This window comes from Brienomyrus brachyistius, chromosome 22 (genome assembly GCF_023856365.1).
Source record: "Brienomyrus brachyistius isolate T26 chromosome 22, BBRACH_0.4, whole genome shotgun sequence".
NCBI lineage: Eukaryota > Metazoa > Chordata > Actinopteri > Osteoglossiformes > Mormyridae > Brienomyrus > Brienomyrus brachyistius.
This window is the reverse complement of record NC_064554.1, coordinates 1604824-1626018: the sequence shown is the minus strand read 5'-3', so window position 1 is coordinate 1626018 and position 21195 is coordinate 1604824. Positions and strand designations below refer to the sequence as shown.

At 47.6% G+C, this 21195-nt stretch overlaps 1 protein-coding gene across 4 annotated transcripts in view; it reads right to left on the bottom strand.

The window, feature by feature from the left end:
• Window positions 1-6571: 6571 nt before the first annotated feature.
• LOC125717861 (cytohesin-1-like) overlaps window positions 6572-21195 on the bottom strand; it is a 40021-nt gene continuing 25397 nt past the window's right edge. For 2 of the 4 annotated variants that reach the window (XM_048991207.1, XM_048991206.1), the window contains exons 2-13: window positions 17871-17953; window positions 16258-16322; window positions 15133-15199; window positions 14859-14977; window positions 14322-14402; window positions 14079-14191; window positions 13352-13500; window positions 13131-13243; window positions 9514-9592; window positions 8546-8614; window positions 8221-8375; window positions 6572-7954 (exon numbers count right to left, since the gene is read on the bottom strand). In XM_048991207.1, coding sequence (XP_048847164.1) covers window positions 7876-7954; window positions 8221-8375; window positions 8546-8614; window positions 9514-9592; window positions 13131-13243; window positions 13352-13500; window positions 14079-14191; window positions 14322-14402; window positions 14859-14977; window positions 15133-15199; window positions 16258-16322; window positions 17871-17953 — 1172 coding nt within the window. In that variant the 3' untranslated portion in view covers window positions 6572-7875. The remainder of the gene's footprint in view (window positions 7955-8220; window positions 8376-8545; window positions 8615-9513; window positions 9593-13130; window positions 13244-13351; window positions 13501-14078; window positions 14192-14321; window positions 14403-14858; window positions 14978-15132; window positions 15200-16257; window positions 16323-17870; window positions 17954-21195) is intronic. The other 2 variants (XM_048991205.1, XM_048991204.1) reach the window with 1 other exon arrangement.

The window sequence follows — 21195 nt, the reverse complement described above, 5'->3', positions numbered from 1 at the left end:
TTTCCATCTCTGGTTATACAGTAATTTTATTTCCCTTTGGTGCTTATTCAGGTCAAGGAATCGCAGGGCACACAGCAGGACGTACCTTATATCGGTCCCCTGTCAATCGCAAGGTAACCCCCCACACCTGTAGGGTAAACTGAGAGACCCAAATATTACTAAATTGTACACATTTGTTTCATGACCAGGGGTGTCAAACAGGCATGGATACCCTGGCAAATTCTGGGGTCTCATTACTTAATTACAGGCCCCAGGAGAACTGACTGAGGGAACCTCCCCCCTCCCCATCAGCTCGACAAATTCTATCTATTGTGGCACCTGTGGGGCGGCATGGTGGTGCAGTGGTTAGCACTGTTACCTCACACCTCTGGGACCCGAGTTCGGGTCTCTGCCTGTGTCACATGTGTGCGGAGTTTGCATGTTCTCCCCATGGCTATTATTTTCTTTACCTTACCTTTATTCCTATTGTTGCACTGAGCATGTAAAGGACAAAAGAATTTCCCTCAGGATAAATAAAGTTTTTTCTTAACTTATCTTATGTCGTCGTGGGGTTTCCTCCAGGTACTCCGGTTTCCCCCCACAGTCCAAAAACATGCTGAGGCCAATTGGAGTTTCTAAATTGCCCGTAGGTGTGAATGTGTGCGTGAATGGTGTGTGAATGTGCCCTGCGATGGGCTGGCCCCCCATCCTGGGTTGTTCCCTGCCTCGTGCCCATTGATTCCGGGATAGGCTCCGGCCCCCCGCGACCCAGTAGGATAAGCGGTTTGGAAAATGGATGGATGGAAGGATGTGGTACCTGTATTTCTTCATGATAAAAGTACCAACCAAGTGGAGGGCCCACGTGACATTTTTTAAGGGGACCCAGAACTAGCTACACCCCTGTCCATGTCAGACAACTGGTTGCTTTTTTCTGTCTCTATGATGCATCATCGTGACCTTTTGGGATGGACTGGAGCTAATCATCACATCCCTTTGCCGCTCGCTGGCTGTCCGGTGAGTGTTTTTCTGTATAATTGCACACAATAGGCTTTTGAAGGGATGCATGCAGGAAGCCAGTGTATGCGCTGACCAGAATCACGCGGATGACATCAGATAGGTGTTCTTCTGGCGATGGCCTTTCCCGTAAAGCGGGGGCCACTTATTGCCACGGGCGGCTGTGGCACAAGGAACAGAAAGGGCAGAGAGGGAGATGTAGCATCAAAACGAGAACAACGGCATTTCGGATGCCGCCACGCGACGCGACATGCGAGTCCCATTCTGCATGGTAACGGCAGAACGCCACTCCATCTCTACCTGTGAATTACAGATCAAACGCAGCCAGACTCCTGCAGCTGGCTGCGAAATCGCAACGGAAATTATACAGCGATGTTATGAAAAGGAAGCCAGATACCAAATGCTGAATTCTAGGTACTGTAAGCCACACTGGCTGGTTGGGGGAAGGGGCCATGCAAGGGATCACATCAGCGGCAGCTGCTGAGCTCCCAGAGAGACCTGAACCCCGTTGGAACTTGGCATGCACCCCCCCCCACCCCCCCCCCGCCCCTAGCGTGGAAGCTCAGGCCCTTCCTCTGAGAAAATGGCCACCAAATCCTTTTTCATTTTTTGCCTTATATATCTTACAGCTTAACATGTCAGTTTTGCAGTTATTATACAAAACCTGTCTAAAGTAGGGGTTCCCTACTTGGGGGGGGAGGGGTTAAGGTTGGGTTAGGAGGGCACATATGTAAGGAATTTAATCATTTCCATTTTTAAACATGTGATCAGTATGTATGAACACAAGGGTTATAAGAAAGTTGAAAGTCCATCCATCCATTTTGGAAATTACCCAACTCCTCCCCAAAAGCCCCAGTGTTCCGCGGTCCACTGGAGTAACGCCTGGGGATTAGGAACTGCTAGTCTAAAGGATTTTCCAAAACAGCAGAGGCTTCCTTAACCACTTCAATTGCCATTCAACCTCATTTCACAGATTTACACTGAGAGGCCTTTACTCAGTGCAATCATACCTCTATTTTGAGGGTACAAGAGCAATGCTCCTTGTGGGATTTGACCAGACAACCTGAACATGTCCCGAATTGGCTCGCATCCTGCTGCCGATTTTTCAATGCCCGAGTGCCCAACTGTTAGGGGCAGCGAGTGACATCAGCGGGGTAAAGATGGCCATGGCCGCTGGAAATAGCCGCGTGATGTCACAGCGCTGGCGGTAAGCGATGCTCGGCGGCGCTGAAAGGGAGCCAGCGGCCGGCGCTGAGCACCTCGTTAATGTTTAATCTGCGTGTTGCTGGAAGCGAGCGCCCTTCCGCGATCCTCATTCATCCGTCTCTTTGCACAGCGAGGGGGGGGGGGGTGTGTGTTCCTAACTGGCAGTCAGTATGACTGAGTCGTTCATTCATCCCGGCTCTCTCTCTCTCTCATGTACAGAAGCAGGTTTTTCCTCTCACACTGGCTGTGCCCTGCCCCACCCCAGCGGCCTGCCGATGCCCACCATAGCTACTCCGTGTCGCTGTTTGAAACCCAATCCCCTTTGGTGCCGGTAAGCTGGAGCCCAGAGCAGCAACCCCTGCCCCCCTCCCCCCGGTGGTCAACCCTGCCCTTGACCCAGACTCTGCCCTCACTCCCTCAGAGCGACTGTACTGTGGGGGGGGGGGGGGGGGGGTGGCGCTGGTCTGGCCTGCTGAGGTCACGGGAGCTTTCTAGGCGACGGAATGAGCTCATTTAATTAACCGCACGGCGCGGCAATCAGGTTGCATTACTGGCTCTTTCAGGCGAGGTGGCGCCTTTTCCCTCTGAGGCCCGGTTCCACCGGGGTTGTGCCCAGGATGTGCTGCCCTTTTCCTCTCCTCCGTTACATTTTTCCAGCATGAACAAGTGCGTGTGAGTGCTGCTTCTCTGTAGCTCAGGGGCATGTCTTGCGCCAGATGGATGCCTGTTAGCCTTCACACTTGTGGACTTCCTGTCCCACGCCAGGCCTTTTATAGTTTTATCTGCATTTTTTTTTTTTTATCTCATCTGAAATGCATGCAGTATGGTGGCAAAGTGGTTAGAGCTGTTGCCTCACACCTCCCGGCCAATCTAGGGTCATACAAGCCCTGCATCCAGCTTACAAGCGACAAACGATGCTGACAGCCAACACCAACCTAGAGCGTCCTTATTCACCTCACTGCCAGCAGCCCTTCTGCCGTCGCTCAGCTTCACATAAGCGCTGTACCGGGGCAAACCCCGGTGTCCTTATCCCAGAGGTACCCAGAACCTACCCACACTATTGTCTAGTCATCTAGTCATGGGTCAGACTCAGTTGTACCAGACTCGTGGCATTAAGTTTTGGTGCTAATATATATTTTTTGAGAAGTCACTGCATGAAGCACAGGGACGGGTTAAAAAAAGCATTTTTAGTCAAAAGGGGAAGAGAATCAAACCTGTCTCAATAGGGGGCTTTTGAAATTTATTTTGGTGACTATGAGGGAAAATTCTACTACACCAACGCTGACATACATAATCTGAGAAATCTCCTAACAGGAAGAGTTTGATTTATTGTTCTGGAAAGTTCTAACAGTGCATTTAAAAGTAAACACAATGAATTGCCGCATGATGTTTGCCGTCTCCAGTTTTGGCAGTTACATAGTCTTTTGTTATGGCGCTACGCCAGTGTGGTTATTTGAATGGTTTCAGTCCTTTGGCCAGGCCAGTTATTTTCAAACTTAAAAAGGAAAGATTATTTCATATTCCTGATGTGGCGTTGGTTTCTAATGCCGTTTGACCTGGTGACTTTGGCGAGCATGATAAACTCAGACTTTAGCTGGTTAATGCGGTTAAAGCGTGTTCATGTGTGCAGTGTGGTGTGTGTGAGCCGGACTTATTAGATAAAGCTGCTTCTCGCTGTCATTTCCAGGAAAAGGACTAAAGGATATTATCAACAATTAGCCCAAGTTACCTCCCTTCCAGAGGCACACGGTGAGAAAGCGGTTAAGGGCCCACATGTGATAGCCGGTCCATGAGGATGCGATACATTGTACAGGCAGCGCTGAGTGCGGCCATGGCGGGCATGAGTTCTGGAGCAGGACGTGAAGCTGGGGCTGCTGCACTTCCACGTGCAGGACAGTAGGTGGCATCGCACCAGGGCAATGCAGCTACAACTTTACTGCTCTTTTTTTATTAGAAGCTCACTGCGTACCAACGACTGGGTACAATCCCAAGCAAATACTTCACTGCGTCTTCTTGGTGGTGCCTGTTATATTTTAGTTTTTGTTCATTTTTGGATCCTTAGGCCCTAAGAGGCAGCCTGATTCGTTCATACATATACATAGTTACTCATAATTACATAATTATAATCGCCTGGTTCTTAGGCCACAAATTTAATCCTGGCTCCATGGAGCTCGGTCCCATAAAGTTAAATCCAATAGGTGAGGGCCAGGATGAGCTATTGTCTGCCTTTTGTCTGCATTTCGTTTGCATCGGGAGCTCTGAATCGCTGCCAGGTTGCAGTTCTCAGTAAATCGACCCACACCTGTGGCCTTCCTGCTAAATCTCGTTCTTTTTACCGCCACGTGTGGCCCCCACCTGGGATGAAATCTGACCCTCTTCACATTCAAGACATGAGATTTCCAAATGAGTCCATAGTAAAGGAGGGAGTGGTTGGCTTTTTTTTTTTTTTTTTTTTACGTTATCTACCAAACTGGAGGGAAGTATATCTCACTAGGGGTTTGTTTGACTGGGGAGGGGATGAGCTGGACAACACAGCCCAGTTCCCATTTGTAATTATGGGAACTCTCCCTGAGGCTGATCGTCATACATACAGTGACTAGGACATAATGATGTTCCTCTTACTCACTGCTTGCTCCTGAGACCAATGAGCAAATACTGCTCTGAAGACTGACGCATTTCCACAACTTCACGGCAATACTAACAGCACTTCCTGTATTTTACTGAGAAGGGAGAACAATCCCCCCCCCTTCCCCCAGTGAGCTTCCTAGCAATTATTTACATATAGAATACTTCTTCTATTTCACGTTGTGGTCAAGGTTGCAACAATACCAAGAAATAAGATTTCTGTAAATCAGTTGCCTTAGACAGTATGAATATCTAAATATGTGGAAGAGTCATTTATCGACTTCTACGAAAGAGCAAACCTTTTAAAATTGCTGTTAAATGCGCGACATAAACGCGACCCTCCCCCCCACCACCAAAAAAAAACGGTACTGGGAACGGTACTAATGAGCACAATGCGTCCTATTAAATACTGTTTTATAGTCACTTAGAGCACATGGACGTTTTCCAGACACTCCTATTTTAAAGGCAAACCTTATCATAAATTTCCATTACGTTTGAACTGTACTCGCTCGCAGGAACTGAAAGTGTGTGACCCGTGCGGCTTTCCAAAGGACACCGTGTAATTATCATAAAAGACGGATTTTCATAGCCTTAGGGCTACGCGCTCCGCCGTTGTGCTATAACACCTGCTGGTCACCGAGGCACTCACTTCTTCGATGTAGGAGCGTAAACTGTAATTAAACAGAAATAATCGCAATAAAATAGATTCAATACATTGTATTCACGCCAACAGAAGGGGGGCATTTTTTATGCCGTTATGAAAAAAAGCCTTTTCTTCCGCCACCACCAGCATCACCTTCTTTCTTCATACAATTAAACACTCATCGTGTTAACACATTTCCTCGAATTAAGATTTCTATAGTATCGCGTTCATCACCAGTCCTGAAAAGTTAGGCGACTGACAGCTGAAGATGATTTGCGATTCCTATTTCGTTGATTTTGAGAAAACAACGATTCGTGAAATAAAGCGAATAAGGTTCAGTAAGCATACCTTACATCCTAGATGTAAATAACGGGGTTCTAAATGTCGTAATTGTGTCAGTAAGAAGCAGCATTATAACAAGTGAATGGACAAAGTAGTGCGGTAAAGACTGCCCCCTTGTGTTCACGGCATTAACCTGTAGGAGAGTAAAACTTCAAGAACTACAGTGCCCCGCAAAGGCAAAACACGGTAAGTACGCTAACCCAGCGACTAAGAAACACGGTGTTGGTAAAACTTGTTTTTGGTTGTTACTGAAAACAAAGTATACACCATAATTCAATATACTTGAAGCAAGATATTTTGGCAGAGATAAAATTGCATCTAAGAGACCCGATTCTGGTCATAACTCAATTTTGGTAAAATGCACAGGGCTTTGCCTTTGTGTCAGTACAGTAAGCATAAAATTACACAGAATAAATAACCAACTTTATTCACAGCCTTTGGCAGACGCCCATAAGCAGATAGAGTTACATAAGTGCTTATAAGCCTCATCAGTGGATCCATCATTGAATTTTATTCCATGAAAAGACGCAATATGGAAAAGGGCATCATGTCCAGCCACTGGGATGTTTGTACAATTTAATACTTAAGGTCCCTTGAATACTATTGGGGGGAAACTACATTTTCCCAAACAGTCTTTTTAATATTTATGAGCATGGTGGGCGGGGGGGGGAATCTAAGGGCCCTTAGGAATCCTGCCTGGAGAACCACTGCAAGTGATGCTAATCCACGACGACTGAGGAAAACATTCAGCTCCAAAGAAGGTGAAATTCATTAACTTTTATTTATTTAAACCAATCCTAGATTACATGACAGAAATCAGAAACCGGAATGGAAAAAAGGCAGTATTTAAAGATATTGCTGAACAAACTGAATACTTGACGATATAAAATAAAGACCAAATCCTCTACATTTAAGTATATACAACCTTGATAAATATACAAATACTCTCAGCCATGTGACTTGGGGGATTACATCATCAGTGCACTGATGAGAGATTTAAGAGGAACCCACCAAAAACAAAGCTTCATAACAAACATGGGCAGATTTGTTTAAATAGCTGGCTCTGTAGTCTCCCCCCCCCGCCCGCCCCCATTATGATGTATAAATGAAATGTAAGCAGAACATTATTAAACTATTAGGAACTTTGAAGCCCAGTCTAACCAGTCCATCGTGAGGGCGGCTGTGGACATGATTTTGACAGCCATGGAGGCAGCGGTTCGACACTCGGCATCCTGTGCCTTTGGCAGGAGATGAACTCAGGACAGAAGTCAGGTCCTTCTGCAGGAATTCCAACCAAGCCTCCAGCAGCCCCAAGTCAGGGCTTAGGCCAAGACCTTTCCACGCTCCTGACAGGTCGCAGATTCAGGAGTTTCCGGAGATCCTCTGGAATGCTCCAATCTGCTATCCGCTCCCATTTCCGTGCCGTCTGACCGCTGGACTATACTCAAAACACCCATTCCAGCTTTCTGACAGCGAGGGAGGCGTCTCAGTCCCCTAAACTCCCAGGTCGCAGCTGAGCTCTGTCTGAGCACCATCTTCATGTCCCAGTCAGGCAAACCAACCTCTGAGGCAGCTTTGGCAAAATAAACTGCATCTTAACTCATCGACATTATTCTCTTGTAAACGAGAATATTCCAGAAGGGTGATAACGACCTTTGTGTCTTCAGAACTCAAATGTCTCTCAAAATTAACCATTCAAAATATATATATATATATAAAAAAAAAAAAAACATTACAGTGCTCGCTGTAAAAATAGAAATGCTGTCTGTATTGTCTATACCCAGTAAAGCACAATAGATTATATGCAGGATTCTGGTACAATGTGCGCTCTATGTCTCTCGGTCTGACTGACAGCAATAGCGTATTTGGGGTTTGACCATTAGTGGAGGGACACGATGTGAACCAAAGGCAGTATGGGGTCCGGAGAAGTGTAGGGAAAAAAAACAGCCTTACAGCCATCTTACTGCCCCCTGCTGGTTGAGACGGACACGGCTGAATTTCAGAAGTGCAAAGGAGGAAGGGAAAGGGACAGAGAGTGGGAGGGGGAAGGCAGCTACTAGGCCAGCCTAGTGCCTCTTCATGGACGAGACCTTCTTCTTCCGGGCAGCCAGCATCTCATAGAAGGGGTCCCTACTGATGGCAGCCCTGAGGACAGAAGCACGGGGGGATGGTGTGTGTTATGGCTAACTCGCCTACAGCAATGGACTACTTACACCAGCTATTGCACGCAGCTCTGAAGCTCACATGCTGTCGATAGCGGCATCGCTTACACTGGTGTGACACAACACGCTTCCCTAAACTGTTGGCATGCACTGCGAGTATTAAGTTTTACATGCAGAGGTACTCAGTGGAACTTGGACAGCCGCCCGCCCTCGCCACGCCGCCAGTTGGCCCTGGCACCCGATGCTCACCTGATGCTGTTGATCCATTCGTCTTTCTCCTCAGTCGTGGGGGCCGAGATGCGGTAGAAAGTGTGGTTGCCCTCCACCACCCGGCCATCGGCCTCTGTCTTGCAGGCCTTAATCACCTGATCCTTGCTGTCAGAGATGAAGAGCTCGAAGCAGTTCTGCAGCAGACAGAGGCACGGTCAGACAGAGCCGCGAGGCACGGTCAGACAGAGCCGCGAGGCACGGTCAGACAGAGCCGCGAGGCACGGTCAGACAGAGCCGCGAGGCACGGTCAGACAGAGCCGCGAGGCACGGGGAGTGGTGTGTCTGAGAGGGAGGAGGGACTTACAGGCTTCTTGTCCTCCACCTCCCGAATGCTCAGGTTCTCCAGAGGGATTATCCCTCTCGGCTCTTTGTCCTGATGAAAGGGAGACACATGGTTTCCATATTTCACCACTCACTGCCCTTTACTGTTTGTCACCTTCATCACAGCGGAACGTAATGGAAGCCTGACCTGCTCCACAAATTGGCCCCATAAGCACCTTACACGGCCTCCCTACCCAACACTGCCCCCCCCTCCCCCAAGCCCACCCAACATCGCATGCTTGGCAAAGCTCAATGGGTGAAAATCCTGTACTAATCTACCACTGGCATGCAGGAACCAGAGTCAGACTAGTTAGAGCTATTTCAGCTCACTTCGGTTTTCCACCACAGAAGGGTCGGCTCCGTAAAGGCATTGGAGAGCAACAGCGATGTAAAACCAAAGAGCTGTTTATTTACTGTTCACACAGTGTACATCATGATTTACTAAGTGCCAAATTCCACTAGCAGATCTGTGATAATCGGCATCTTACGCTAGCATCAAACGCTAGTAGAACTAGCATTCACTTGTGTAAATTTTCATTACGAATTCATTCCGTTCAGCTGTTCTACAAAACTTTAAGAAGCTGGTGGGAAATTTTCAAGTTCTGAGTTAAATCGAGAATGCATCAATACATTGCGATGTATGATACTGCCAATAATGAACACATAGAATATATGCTTTTATCTTCAGAAAATCCTTGTGCAGAAAACGGTCACTCGGTGCATTTCGGCCAATCAGATGGTGGTGATGCATCCAGCTCTGTTTGCTTTCAGCTCTGGCTGCAAACAGTGCCACCGTGTCACTGCTGTTATCACTCGGGGAACAGGTTGCGTAATTTACAAACAGACAACTGCCAGTTCGATGTACGAATCAGTTCTGGGTGGCAGTGAAAAACCACCATAAGCCATTTGGGGCACGACAGTGACGTTGTGAGCTGAAAGCAGGTCACTTACTGTGGTGTACTCAAAGTAATAGAGGCAGTTGTCTGTGAGGATGAACCACCTCCTTTTCCAGGTTTTTACACGTCCTCCTGAGAAACAGAGACCGAGAGGTTAGTGTCTGGGGTCAAAGGTCGGAAGGGATGGTACGGGACGTCAGGACACGCGCACACAGCAGCAGCAGCAGGCGGGCAGGAGACACACAAACACAAAAGTGCAGCATCAGTCTCACAGCAGAATGAGATGTATATTCCTCTCCCAGAAGACAGCAGACCCCACCCTGTCACCGCTTCATGCCAGTGGATGCCCAGTGCATCAGAGGTAGCGTTCTACGAGGCACCGACTACTTGCAGACTGCATGCTTTCAGCACCGACGACCAGACGTCAGGGCCCCAGACTCTCCAACACGACAAACTCACGTACCCAAAATTTGGCCCCAAAACAATTTTAATCCAGAAGAAAGTGAGATCACTGAGGAAGCTGATAAAGTTCCACACCTTTCCATGGGCTTGTGCATCCCAGACTTCAGTCTTCTTTAACATCAAAATGTCCCTTACAGCAGTGTTTTCCAACCCATGTCCTTGGGAGCCACGGACAATACACATTTTTGCTCCCAAAAATGCCCCAAGGACCAGATTGGGAGAGACTGCCTTACAGCAATGTTAATGTGCCCTGAATATCTGGTACTGGAGGGCATCAGAGACTCTGGGCTTCCAGACGTACGTTAATCCGGAAATTCTTTCCCCCCCCCCCCCCACCTTATCACACCTTTGCTGCTACAAAAAGTGCTACCAGATTCAGTGGCACTAAACACCAAAGCTGGTGGCACAAATTCAACATTGCATATGGAATATAAACCACTCTCATATAATCCCATTGCAGAGTCATCATCAGGGTGGACCTTGCTCTCCTGCTTTACTGAAAAAGGCTTGGATGTCACGTTGAGAACCTGAATGGTAAAGCACAGCACCTAGCCAAAGAGGTCACATCCTCCCAAGTACCACGAAAGATCATGGTGACAAATCTCCAGCCCAGGTAGTAATCATGGGATTTTCTAACCTCGAGGAGGCTCGGGAGTTTACTGCCCTGGTGTTACTGACATGGGATGTTTCCAGAGGAAAGCTGGATGGGAAAAGCCTGAGGAGTGTGGGACAGGGAGCAGACAAAGGCACTGATGTCGGGGGGGGGGGAAGAGGCGAGCCTGTCATGAAATTACCCTTACAGACAGACAGATTTACTGCCTGATGTCCGTGCTATTTATACGTTTTAGGCCCAGATAATCACCAGTCACGGAGAAAATAAAACAGAGTCTGGGTGTAAAACCCAACCTCTACACAATAACCTCACATGAAACGGGGACCAAAAGCAGCTGAATATTTTAAGACAGAGAAGGAAACATATGACCACAGCCTCACTGGTCTGCTGCATATGAAGTTTGCAAAAATTCCATTTGCTCTAAAGATGCGAGGGAACTTGTGTCACTATTGAATTACTGAATCGAGGGGCAGGAAAAAAAAAGGAAGAAAAAAAATCATGGATCTGCAAAATATGGCGCAACGCCACAACAGCGCATTCAGAAACAGTGGAAGGAACCAATGGACTCATGTTTCTGCACAAAAACGCAGGAATGGAGCATTTAAGTGAGCTGCTAAATGCGACCAATCAGGCTTTATTGTCATTATATCTCTGTAATCTTCCATGTAACAGACACCTCCTTTGGAGAGAAACATGGGAAGTGTTATTTGGCTTCAGGTGTCATCACACCAAAGCTGCATTAAACACTGGGGAGACAACTTTTGCCATCAACCTCCGGGGGGGGGGGGGAGTGAAGTCATGCAAATTCCGTGTGTTCAAGGTGTCAAGGAGCCATGCCTCAGTGGACCAATCCACCCTCCACCCCCCACATGCCACACCCCCCAGTCCAACACCCCTGGGGCACACGGTCAATCTTTAGATTCTGTCACTGCATAGAGGAGAGCAGAGCTTGGCCCGGATTGGCAGATGCAGTATTACCTCTTCATCCAATCAGAAAACACGGAAGGATCGAGGTACATATGTACCTCACATGACCAAAAAACTTCAAAAAGCCCTTCTGTGTTGTTTACTGCCCGCCGCTGGTGAGGGTGAGATACACGCAGAAGAGGGGATACTGCAGCTTCCAAGACGGACCCCAGCCAGACTAAGCACCACAGCAAAGACAGGGTGACCGTGGCTGACCGCAGGCCGAAAGCACCCTGCCTGGCGACCACATAGAGAGCCAGCGAAACGTGGACACCGATCGGCTTGGAATGACAGGGCCAAATGAAACAAGACAGATGGGAAACCAGGAAAAAAATTAAGACCAAATAAAACTCAGTTTGCAAGTAAAATTAACAAAAGCAAAATCAAACAGAAAAGTATGACGGACCACTGGAAGCACCCAAGAGCAGAGCGATGGGCAAATTTGAGAAGGGTAAGTGTACATACCTCCTGGGGGAAAGACAACAGCCAAAATCATGGAAACGAACAAACGAGGAAGAAAAGAACACAAAATGAAATTAAAATGGAAATCATTGTACTGCTTACTGGGGTAAATGCCTTACAAAACTAGATAGGTGGCAGCATTATAAAGCAAAAAAAAAAAAAAAAAAAAAAAAAAAAAACTCAAAGTGGTAAATAAAAGCCAAATTAAAAAAAATTACACATTCAAAATATGGCAGTATTAAATACTAAATTTAGTATAGGCTTTTAAATACAATACTACTTTTGTAGTACAGCTACTAAGAGAATCCACTCTGGAATAAAGTAGCCACCAGGGGGAGCCCCAGTTCAGCAATAAAGGACACAATAATACTGCGACATACTGCCTGCCCATCCATCTGTTATTCCATCTACCAAAATGAAAGAATGACAAACAGATTTTTTTGGAGGGCAGGGGGTTGTCACAGCTGGTACATCACACATCACAGTGGATTTGTACTGGACCAAGGGGGGGAGGGGGTGTTAAGTTAAAACAGCGGTGCCAGCCAGGAGCCAGAAGGCACGGCAGGACCCCAGCTGCCCGCGTGGCCCTGCAGGACCGTCTCGCTGTTAATGGTTCAGTACAAACCACCTTTTTTCCCCAAACACGTTATTTCAACACATGTTCACCCACTGCGTGATCATAGAGAGGAAGAGGGAAACCCCATTAGATGACAGAAATGACAAAGAGGACTAGATGGGTGCCAAACGGGGGGGAGGGAGGGCGATTTATTCCTCCATCCAGAGGAAGTCAATACACTGTGTCTAAATGCAAAGAAAACAGACTCAGTGAGCATGATCTATATGTGTGCAGATCTGCGGGGGGGAGGGCATCCAAAATGTCTGAAGGGTGCCTCTGGATGTGGGCGATTTAAAATTAACGAGCCTCTGAGTGCTTGTGTGACCAAGGACATATACATAATACACTGTGTACATAGGAGCTGCACTTACAGATGGTGATAAGGTTCTTTGTGTGTGTGTGTGTGTGTGTGTGTGTGTGTGTGTGTGTGTGTGTGTGTGTGTGTGTGTGTGTGTGTGTGTGTGTGTGTAGGCCACATCTATAAGCAGCTCTACAACAGTCCTGAAGGTCTTGGTCACATAGAAAGACCAGGTCTGTCCCCCAGCCAAACGCACCCAGCTTGAGCAGCCAGCCTTCCCGATCAGGGTTGAAAAAAGTGTGTGTGAGGTCATTGCCGTCATCCTCTGGGATCTTGAAGGGCTCATTCTTGATGCTGTCATAAAGGTTCTGTGGGAAGAGACATGGGCCAGCACATAAATCAAAGTGGGACAAACAGAGGGGCCAATAGACACGTGGAGCCAAGAGGAGAACAAGCCACCCTGGTGGCAGACCGACCCTGAGCAGCTCCTCCGGCAGGTCGCCCCCGGCATTGATCCCCCGGTTCATACTGATGAATCGCTCCACTGTGGGCTTGTCCTTCACGTTGGGGTTGTGCAGGCTGGTGTTCAGCATGATGATGGCGAATGACAGGATGTAGCAGGTGTCTGTGGGCCACACAGTTACATGACCAAACATCCATCCCCACCAAAAAAAAAAAGAACCAAATCAGCCAGCTAACTAAGAGGATCCACTCAGCGGTAGGAGAACCTAATGGACCGTTTAAATATAAATGGGCACTATACACTGGGCCATGAAAGTGATCTGCTGGGACAAGGACTCCGCACCAGTGCATGTCATGATGACAAGCGTACATGGGTTTGTGTTTCAGAATGCTGTAAGGGACATTTGATTACACACACCAAAGGCAGAAAATGCTAGCAAGGGTGCGTCACTGCTACGTCACTGCGTTGATGTGGGTCGGATCTGCCCGACCGGTCGGGCTCAGCAGACAGTCATTCCCGCCTCCGTCAACATCTGTGCCTGGTTATACGAGCACAAAGGCAGCACGAGGACACCACACCTTCTCATGTACTAAGACAGCAGGCGTGTCGAGGCGCAACTTGGTGAAATTAAACACCCTGGATCGATACTGAGAGGCGAAGAGCGAGACTGTGGTTCCGTATCAGGGACCCTCTCAGTTTCTGTTTCTCACACACACACACACACACACACACACACACACCTGTAGACTGGAAGACACCAGGGTTGCACTGGCAGTACCGCTGAGCAAAGGCTTCCATCATCCGGTCGATTTTTTGAGCCTCTCCTGGAAGTCGGAAGCTCCATAAGAACTGCCTATGGGTGTAGATGTAGCATGAGTCAAGGAGAAGCAGGATCAGTGACATCACTGCAGAAATGATCGAGCACATAAGACCCATGCTGCCTTCCTGGGGGTTATGTGGATGGCATTTGGGTATCGCCTTACCTGAGGGCCTGGACCAGGTTCAGATCATTAAACTCATGCAGCTCAACGAAGGCATGGAGAACCTGGATGTTGAAGTCATCTCTGCAACAGTGATCAGGTCATGAACATCATTAGAAGCTGCTGGGTTGGGCGCTAATCTTCACACATTACATCAGCCCTGACCCCTGTTGCACTGTGAGCAAGAGAGGAAGACAAAACTCCCCAGGGAGGCTCTCAGCACTCAGGATGGTGTCTGAAGCCGGTCCTGGCCTGTAACCTATCCAGCAATCAGACGATTAAGAACAGGTCTCACTTCCCCACCCCCAGTGCATCTCTACCCACCCCCCTTCTAGCCTGACCAAGCAGAGTTTGCTGCAGGACCCCCTGTTCCACAGACACATCAAGCACTGCCAGAGGGTGTCACAAACCTAACTGCACCACCAATTTTGCTTAGACTGGGGAGTTTCTGCAGCAGCACAGTCAGGGCTCTGGTCCGGAACACCAGAACGGCTGACATACTGGTGATGAGAATGCAAACAGACAAGTGCTGGTGCTGACCTCTCCCCCAGGTAGTCTCCGATGGCAGTCTTGTTTAGCCCTTCCCCCTTGCATAGGAACTGAGCGATGTCCTCACAGGTGTTCTTCAACAGGTCGTTCTCAATCAGGAACTGAATCCCCTGGGTGAGCAACAAACAGACTCAGTCTGCATGAAATACAAACATCCCCATAACTCCCCATCTGGCTCGGCACATTGACCAAATCAGTACGCAAGATCTTTGAAGCCAATCATGCGCCTTCCAGCCCAGATGCACCAACTGCACACTCGTTTTACCTTCTTGGGATCCATGTTGAATTTCTTGCGCCCCATGGCCACCTGTTTATTTCTCTGCATGTTTTTCCTGGAGCAGAAAAACAAGATCGCAATAAGAAAAAAAAAAAAAAATCATAACAGAATAGCTTTGCGACTTCCCACTAAAAATGCCTCCATCATGAACACAGGTCAGCTTTTCCATTACTCACACGAAACATTTTCATGATAATTAAATTTAGCAGCCTCATTCTCGTAAGTGGGGTGGTGCTAGGGGGAGGGGTTGCTATGATTGAGGGCAATAGGTACGTTTTACGGGGGCCCACAGGGAACCAATGAACCGCTCACGTGGCTCAACTGAAATCCTAGTCATAAACAGGCACGCAAAGGCGTCCATTTACCAAAAGGCTTTTCCCGGACTTTCAGGCTGGTGAATAACTTAACGACCTTAGTGGAGCTGCAGGGCATCATCGTCCCTGGGGCCGGCATGAGTAGATTCCATGATGTAATGGAGTCACAGAGGGCTACGCTTCGCTTCTGCAGCCCCCGACTAAAGAAAGGGTGGGGCCTCACAGCAATGTCACCCCCCACCCCAGCAGAGCATAAGACGGCCCGCTCCTCTTCCTCCCCTTCAACTATCCAGAAGCGCATTAGATGTCATTTTACAGAGGAGACTGATGGGGCCACAGCTGCCAGTTAGATGGGACTGCTGCTTGGGTGGAGACAGAGCTGTGAATGGAGAATCGTGTGCGACAGCCTCTTAAAGGACCCAATCCACCACTGAACTATTTGGCTCATTTTTCATGCATGGTCCTCGATTTACAAAACAACAGCCAGGAACCAAGGCTACAGGCACAGCTGCACCATTCAGTCAGATTAAAACAGAGTGTGTGTGACTGAAGAGGCCCCACCCATTACTTTAGCCCCACCCACAGCTTTCCACGGTCCAAACAGGAGGAGACTACAAAACAAGTTTTAAAGAAACAAGACCACAGAGCAGCAAACTCCCGAGTACACCCTTTAAAGCAAACTCATTCAACCCATTAAAAGTAAATTGCCGATCTCCAAAACAACCAATTATGTTGTTATCAGGACGTTGGTCAAAAACTGGGTAAAAGGCACAGAAATCCACACGTCAGACTGGCTTACCTCTCTTCAGTGGAGCCCAGGTTCTCAATCTCATTGGTCACCTCGGCTATCTCATCTTTGAGGCGCTGGGGAGAGATGGACAGACGGAGATGAAGGAGCCAATGGGAGGACAGCAGAATGCCATGTGGATGTACAGAAGGAGTGAATACAAAGGGAGCCGGCAGGCCACGCAGACGGCCACACGTGGGCGTGTGACAGCAACCTCGCATACCACACGCAGCCACAGCCTCTCACCCGCCCTCGACCCTCCACTGACAAACACCTGTACTCACGTGTAGAGTAGGGGGCAGCAAAGTCAATTCAAGAGTCTATTCCAGTATTCCCCAATCTAGTCCTCGCAGACTCTGTCGGTCCATGGGTTTGCTCCCTCCCAGCTCCCGCTAGCAAAAATCTGGACTGTCTGACAGGGAGCTGGGAGGGAGCAAAAACATTGACCGACTATGGGTCCCCGAAGACCGAACTGGGAAACACTGGTCTAGTCACATATACATGGCGTATACAATGAAATGCCGCTTTACAAACTCAGAGACAGTGTCTTAGGGAGGTCAGAGTAGTGCCCGTGTCAAATCCCACCAGGGTCTGTGCAGCCAAAGTCTAATGAAGATAAGAACCCCCTCCCCAAAGCAGACACCCCACTGGGCTGTGGGCATCTTCAGCTCTGAACGGCTTGTAATCACACACAGCTGTGTGAAAATGAACAGGAAACAGCCAGCATAAGAATGTGTATATGGGCACATACAGGCGGCCGTATGCCTTCCTGTGGATATCAGGGGTTCAGCTTCAGCACATGGGGCCATTCTGCCAGACTGAGGTTGATAAACAAGCTATACATGTTGGATGCACCTCCCCTGTACATTAGGGGGCAGCACTGTGAATTACTCTTAACCATAGTGAACTAAGGGCTGACCCCTTGACCTCCACCCTACCTCCTCTGGCCCACCCTCCGTCTTGCAGTGATTCAATATCCAGGTTCCTGTGAAACGTCCAGCCCTAACAGAGGCTGACAGCAGCAGGACAGATCTAATAACAAGGGAAACGCTGAGTTGAAATGGCCCTTTTCCTTCAAACTGTTTGAAGATGTTTCCCAGCGTCATTCTCATGATTTAGATTTAGAAACACAGAGAGCAGCAGAGACTGATCTGCCCATGTTTGGTACCGACTTCCTGTCGTGGCAGGAAACCCGTGGTTCGGGGGACACCCCATGCCCCAAAGCAAGCAGGGCATCATAGCCACAAAGAGAACTGGCCATCCTGGCGACCCGTGAGGAGGAGTGAAGGTCAGGTACAGACAGAGCATCAATAGCCATTGTAGGGCGGGGTACTTCAGACATCCTGTGGGTTTGTGGAATTTCATTTCTGCATTCCGAAAGCAGCTGGAATCAAACCGAAGGAGGTGCAGGATGGGGGATCATATACTGCATGACACAGTGCTAGAAATGCATCTGGACTAAGACATTCTGAGCCCGAGAAGCTCTCAGTTAAAATATCTGGGTCCTTGAATAAACAGGAAGGGGCACTCAATTGTGAGAGTTGTTTTTGAGGTGGATGGGGCCAAGTAGCTAGGCAGTCATTGAATTCTTGAAATGAAACAGATACAACCCCCCCCATGGATACCCGAATGTCCTCCAGGAGCTCCAGCTTGCGCCTCCGGATGTTCTCCAGTTCCTGCTGCTCCTCAGGGCTCAGGTCATCTGGCACTAGAGGAGAACGTAAGGAGAGGAGGACACGTTAGTTTGATCAAATAAAAAAAAAGTATAAATACAAACACACCAAAACACTCAGCAATGATAAATTACTTGGTGAATCTGTCACTCATATATAGATAGTTCTGCTGATTTTTAATGCCATGCTAGCCGCTAGAGCTATATTTATGACAAGGACATCTGGATAGAAAAGAAAAAGACTGAACATCCACTCATCGTATTCAGGGTCACAGGGGGTCTGGACCCAATTCCAGAAGCTACAGGTGCAAGGAAGGGAACAAACCCAGATGGGGAGCCAACCCATCGCAGGGCACACATACCATTCACACACACCTCCAGATGATTTGCTATCTCCAATTAACCTTGGCATGTGTTTGGACTATGGGGGCAAACCGGAGGAAACCCCACAACAACACGGGGAGAACACAAGTTCAGAGTATCCTATGGTCACACAAAAACGTACTGACCTAATCATCTGAACACAATCTGGGTCACCCTAGTATTCAGAAGTATACAGAACACCACAGGTACAAGTATGGTGCAGGGTTTAGCTGGTTAGGGTGCTGCACTCATGAGCAGAAGCTACTAGTTCAAATCCCAGCATCACTATGGATAAAAGCTTCCAGTAAATAAATATTAAGTCATAATTCACCCTGTGAACCAATATAACAGAGGACCTGTGAAGTCTACAATATTCTTCAAAGAAATCACACAACAGTGTAAGGAACATGACCTGCACTGTCTGCACACAGCCAAAACCAACAGTTACTGTCTTGGGGGGAAATGAGAAGCTGCATCAACAGCCAGGAGAGAAGAACATGGAACACTCCTCCAGTAACAGGCAGGAAGTAGAAGAGGGAGCATGGAGATTAGCCATAGGCTAAGGGCAGGCTGGCCTCGTGTGCATTCCAAGTTCCTTAGTCAACTGTTTAGTCAAGGGAGTGTTTGAAAATTAAACAGCACAACCCTAAGGCAAAGAGACCTAAACCAGTCCAACCCTAGCGTTTCACCTCGAGTCTAAGCATGAGTCAAATTTCTGACGTGCTGGTGAACAGTCAGGCTCAGACACTGTTCAACAGCAAAGGTTCCAAGCATGTGGAACAACTCAGCATATGGAACGTCGCAGAAAAAATTATTTGGATGCTTTAGTGCAAGCAGCTGATGATTGAAAGATCTTTACAAGTTGTGAGTTTATATTGGCCTGGTGATTTCCCGATATAGGTATATATGGCACAAATGTGGACAAAGCAGGGAATTCCAGTTTGCGTCTGGGTGGGAAACATGTGACTATATCAAGTCCTTTGTTGATAGCCTCTAGGCTTCTACCTTGCCTGAAAAATCATAGAGAGCTGTGAACACAGTGAAAAGACAGGGCCCCGGTGCTGTGCGGGACAAAATTACACCAACATGACGTTTGTGTAGCGATGCTGGTAAGGGAGGTACTTTTGTGGGAAATGAGGATGTAAAGCAGGGCAGTGAGCCTTTGACCAACAAGCATTACAACTTGGCAGGGATGCTGGGATCACCCGACATGGCTGACACCGGGCCCGTCTCACTATGAGCATGACAGCTGAGAAAGCGAAGCCATTCAACAGTGAAGTTTCCTCAGAGCAAAAGTTCCACCCAAACCTCCTTTTACTGAGTCAGTTAAAGCTACACCTCTGTAGGGTTCACCATAGAATGCTCTATTTTATGTTAAAACTGCAATCTCTACCCAACACACAAAGGCTGATTGCTGCCACAAAACTCATCCCAAGGATCCAAGGGCACATGCAGTGAGAAACGGCACCAAAACAGACTCAATAGAAGGTAGCTTAAATCCAAACTTCTGCTTTCTGTGGAAAAACACAGGAATCACACCAGTCCCTTTTGATCTTACAGAATATATGGCTACAATCTGAGTAAGGGAAGGTGGGGGTAGATCTCAGCACAGAGGTCTGCTTACTGTGTTACTAATCACCATGACACGTGACCAAGTAGAGTAAACAGTGTTCATTAATAATAATGTAACAAGCAAATAGTAGTAGATCCCTGCTTGTGGTAATCCCACATAAAGAATCACATGACAAATTAACAGTGAGGAAGAAAAAAAAAAAAAAAACTAACATTTAAACATTTCTTAGAGTGGACATTTTGGGTGAAGCTGCAGTGAAACCACACGTCCACCCACAACATTCTTGCGGACCGCATGGCCACAGTCCAGCGTGACAGACACCCAGGACTCGGGAACAGCGGAAGAGGCCGGATCTCCCTACTCTTCCCAGAACACAGAGGGATGCCCGGGTGTCGAATGCAGCTGGCCATCTTGGAACTCAAATCCCCCCCAAAAAAAAAAAAAAAAAAAAAAAAGAGCCAAGTGAAGTCCTTCAGTTAGCTAGCGACCAATTAGTAGGATCTAAGGTCCCATTTCAATGAGGCAAATACTAGCAGTGTCCTCAAAAGCAGTGGCAAACTGCCTGAGGTAAGGTACTCCTGTGCATTTCTAGGGTCCATTTTAAAACTCACACCCTGTAAGCACTACAGAAGCTGTGATCACTACAGCTGAACACCTTACACCATAATACTTACACACCTATGTACTCTATTTGAATTCAACAGATGAAATAGACAGCAACCACATGAAGAGCAGAGCTCACCTAATTTCCATCACCTAATCGTGAGAAGATCTCAACTCCAGAATTCAGCACATCACAAGGTTGCCATAAACTATTTTCCATACGTCACAAAGAGAAAAAAAAAACTGAAGTTTAAATCAAGTCATTTTCATGAACATGAACAAAAGGAAAAATGAAACAAGAACCTCCCACGTCTTCTCAAGTAAGCTTTCAGCAAGCAGTTTTGAAAGCAGCGGCTAATTTAGAGGAATCACAAGTGAGAGCTTCAAAAGTCGCTGTGATGATCAACTCTTCAGATCTATGTCGAGAACTGAAAAGAAGATGCACTCAATCTACACTGCAGCTACTGGGACATCAGGTGGACAGTCTTCAATCAAAACAACACGCAGAGGGGCAAAAAGAAGAGTGGAATAAGACAGGCTATTAGAGGTCACTCATCTGCATTTTTTTTTTTTCACACATACACAAACAATCACTATGTTGAACAGAGCTGCAAATGCCACAAGTTTAACTGCTGCCTCAGAGACACCATCCCCCAGCTTTCCGGGCATCTGGTCTCCGACTGTTCTTAATGTTGCACTTCCTGTTATTGAATTGTCTTTAGGTTTATGCTGTGCTAGG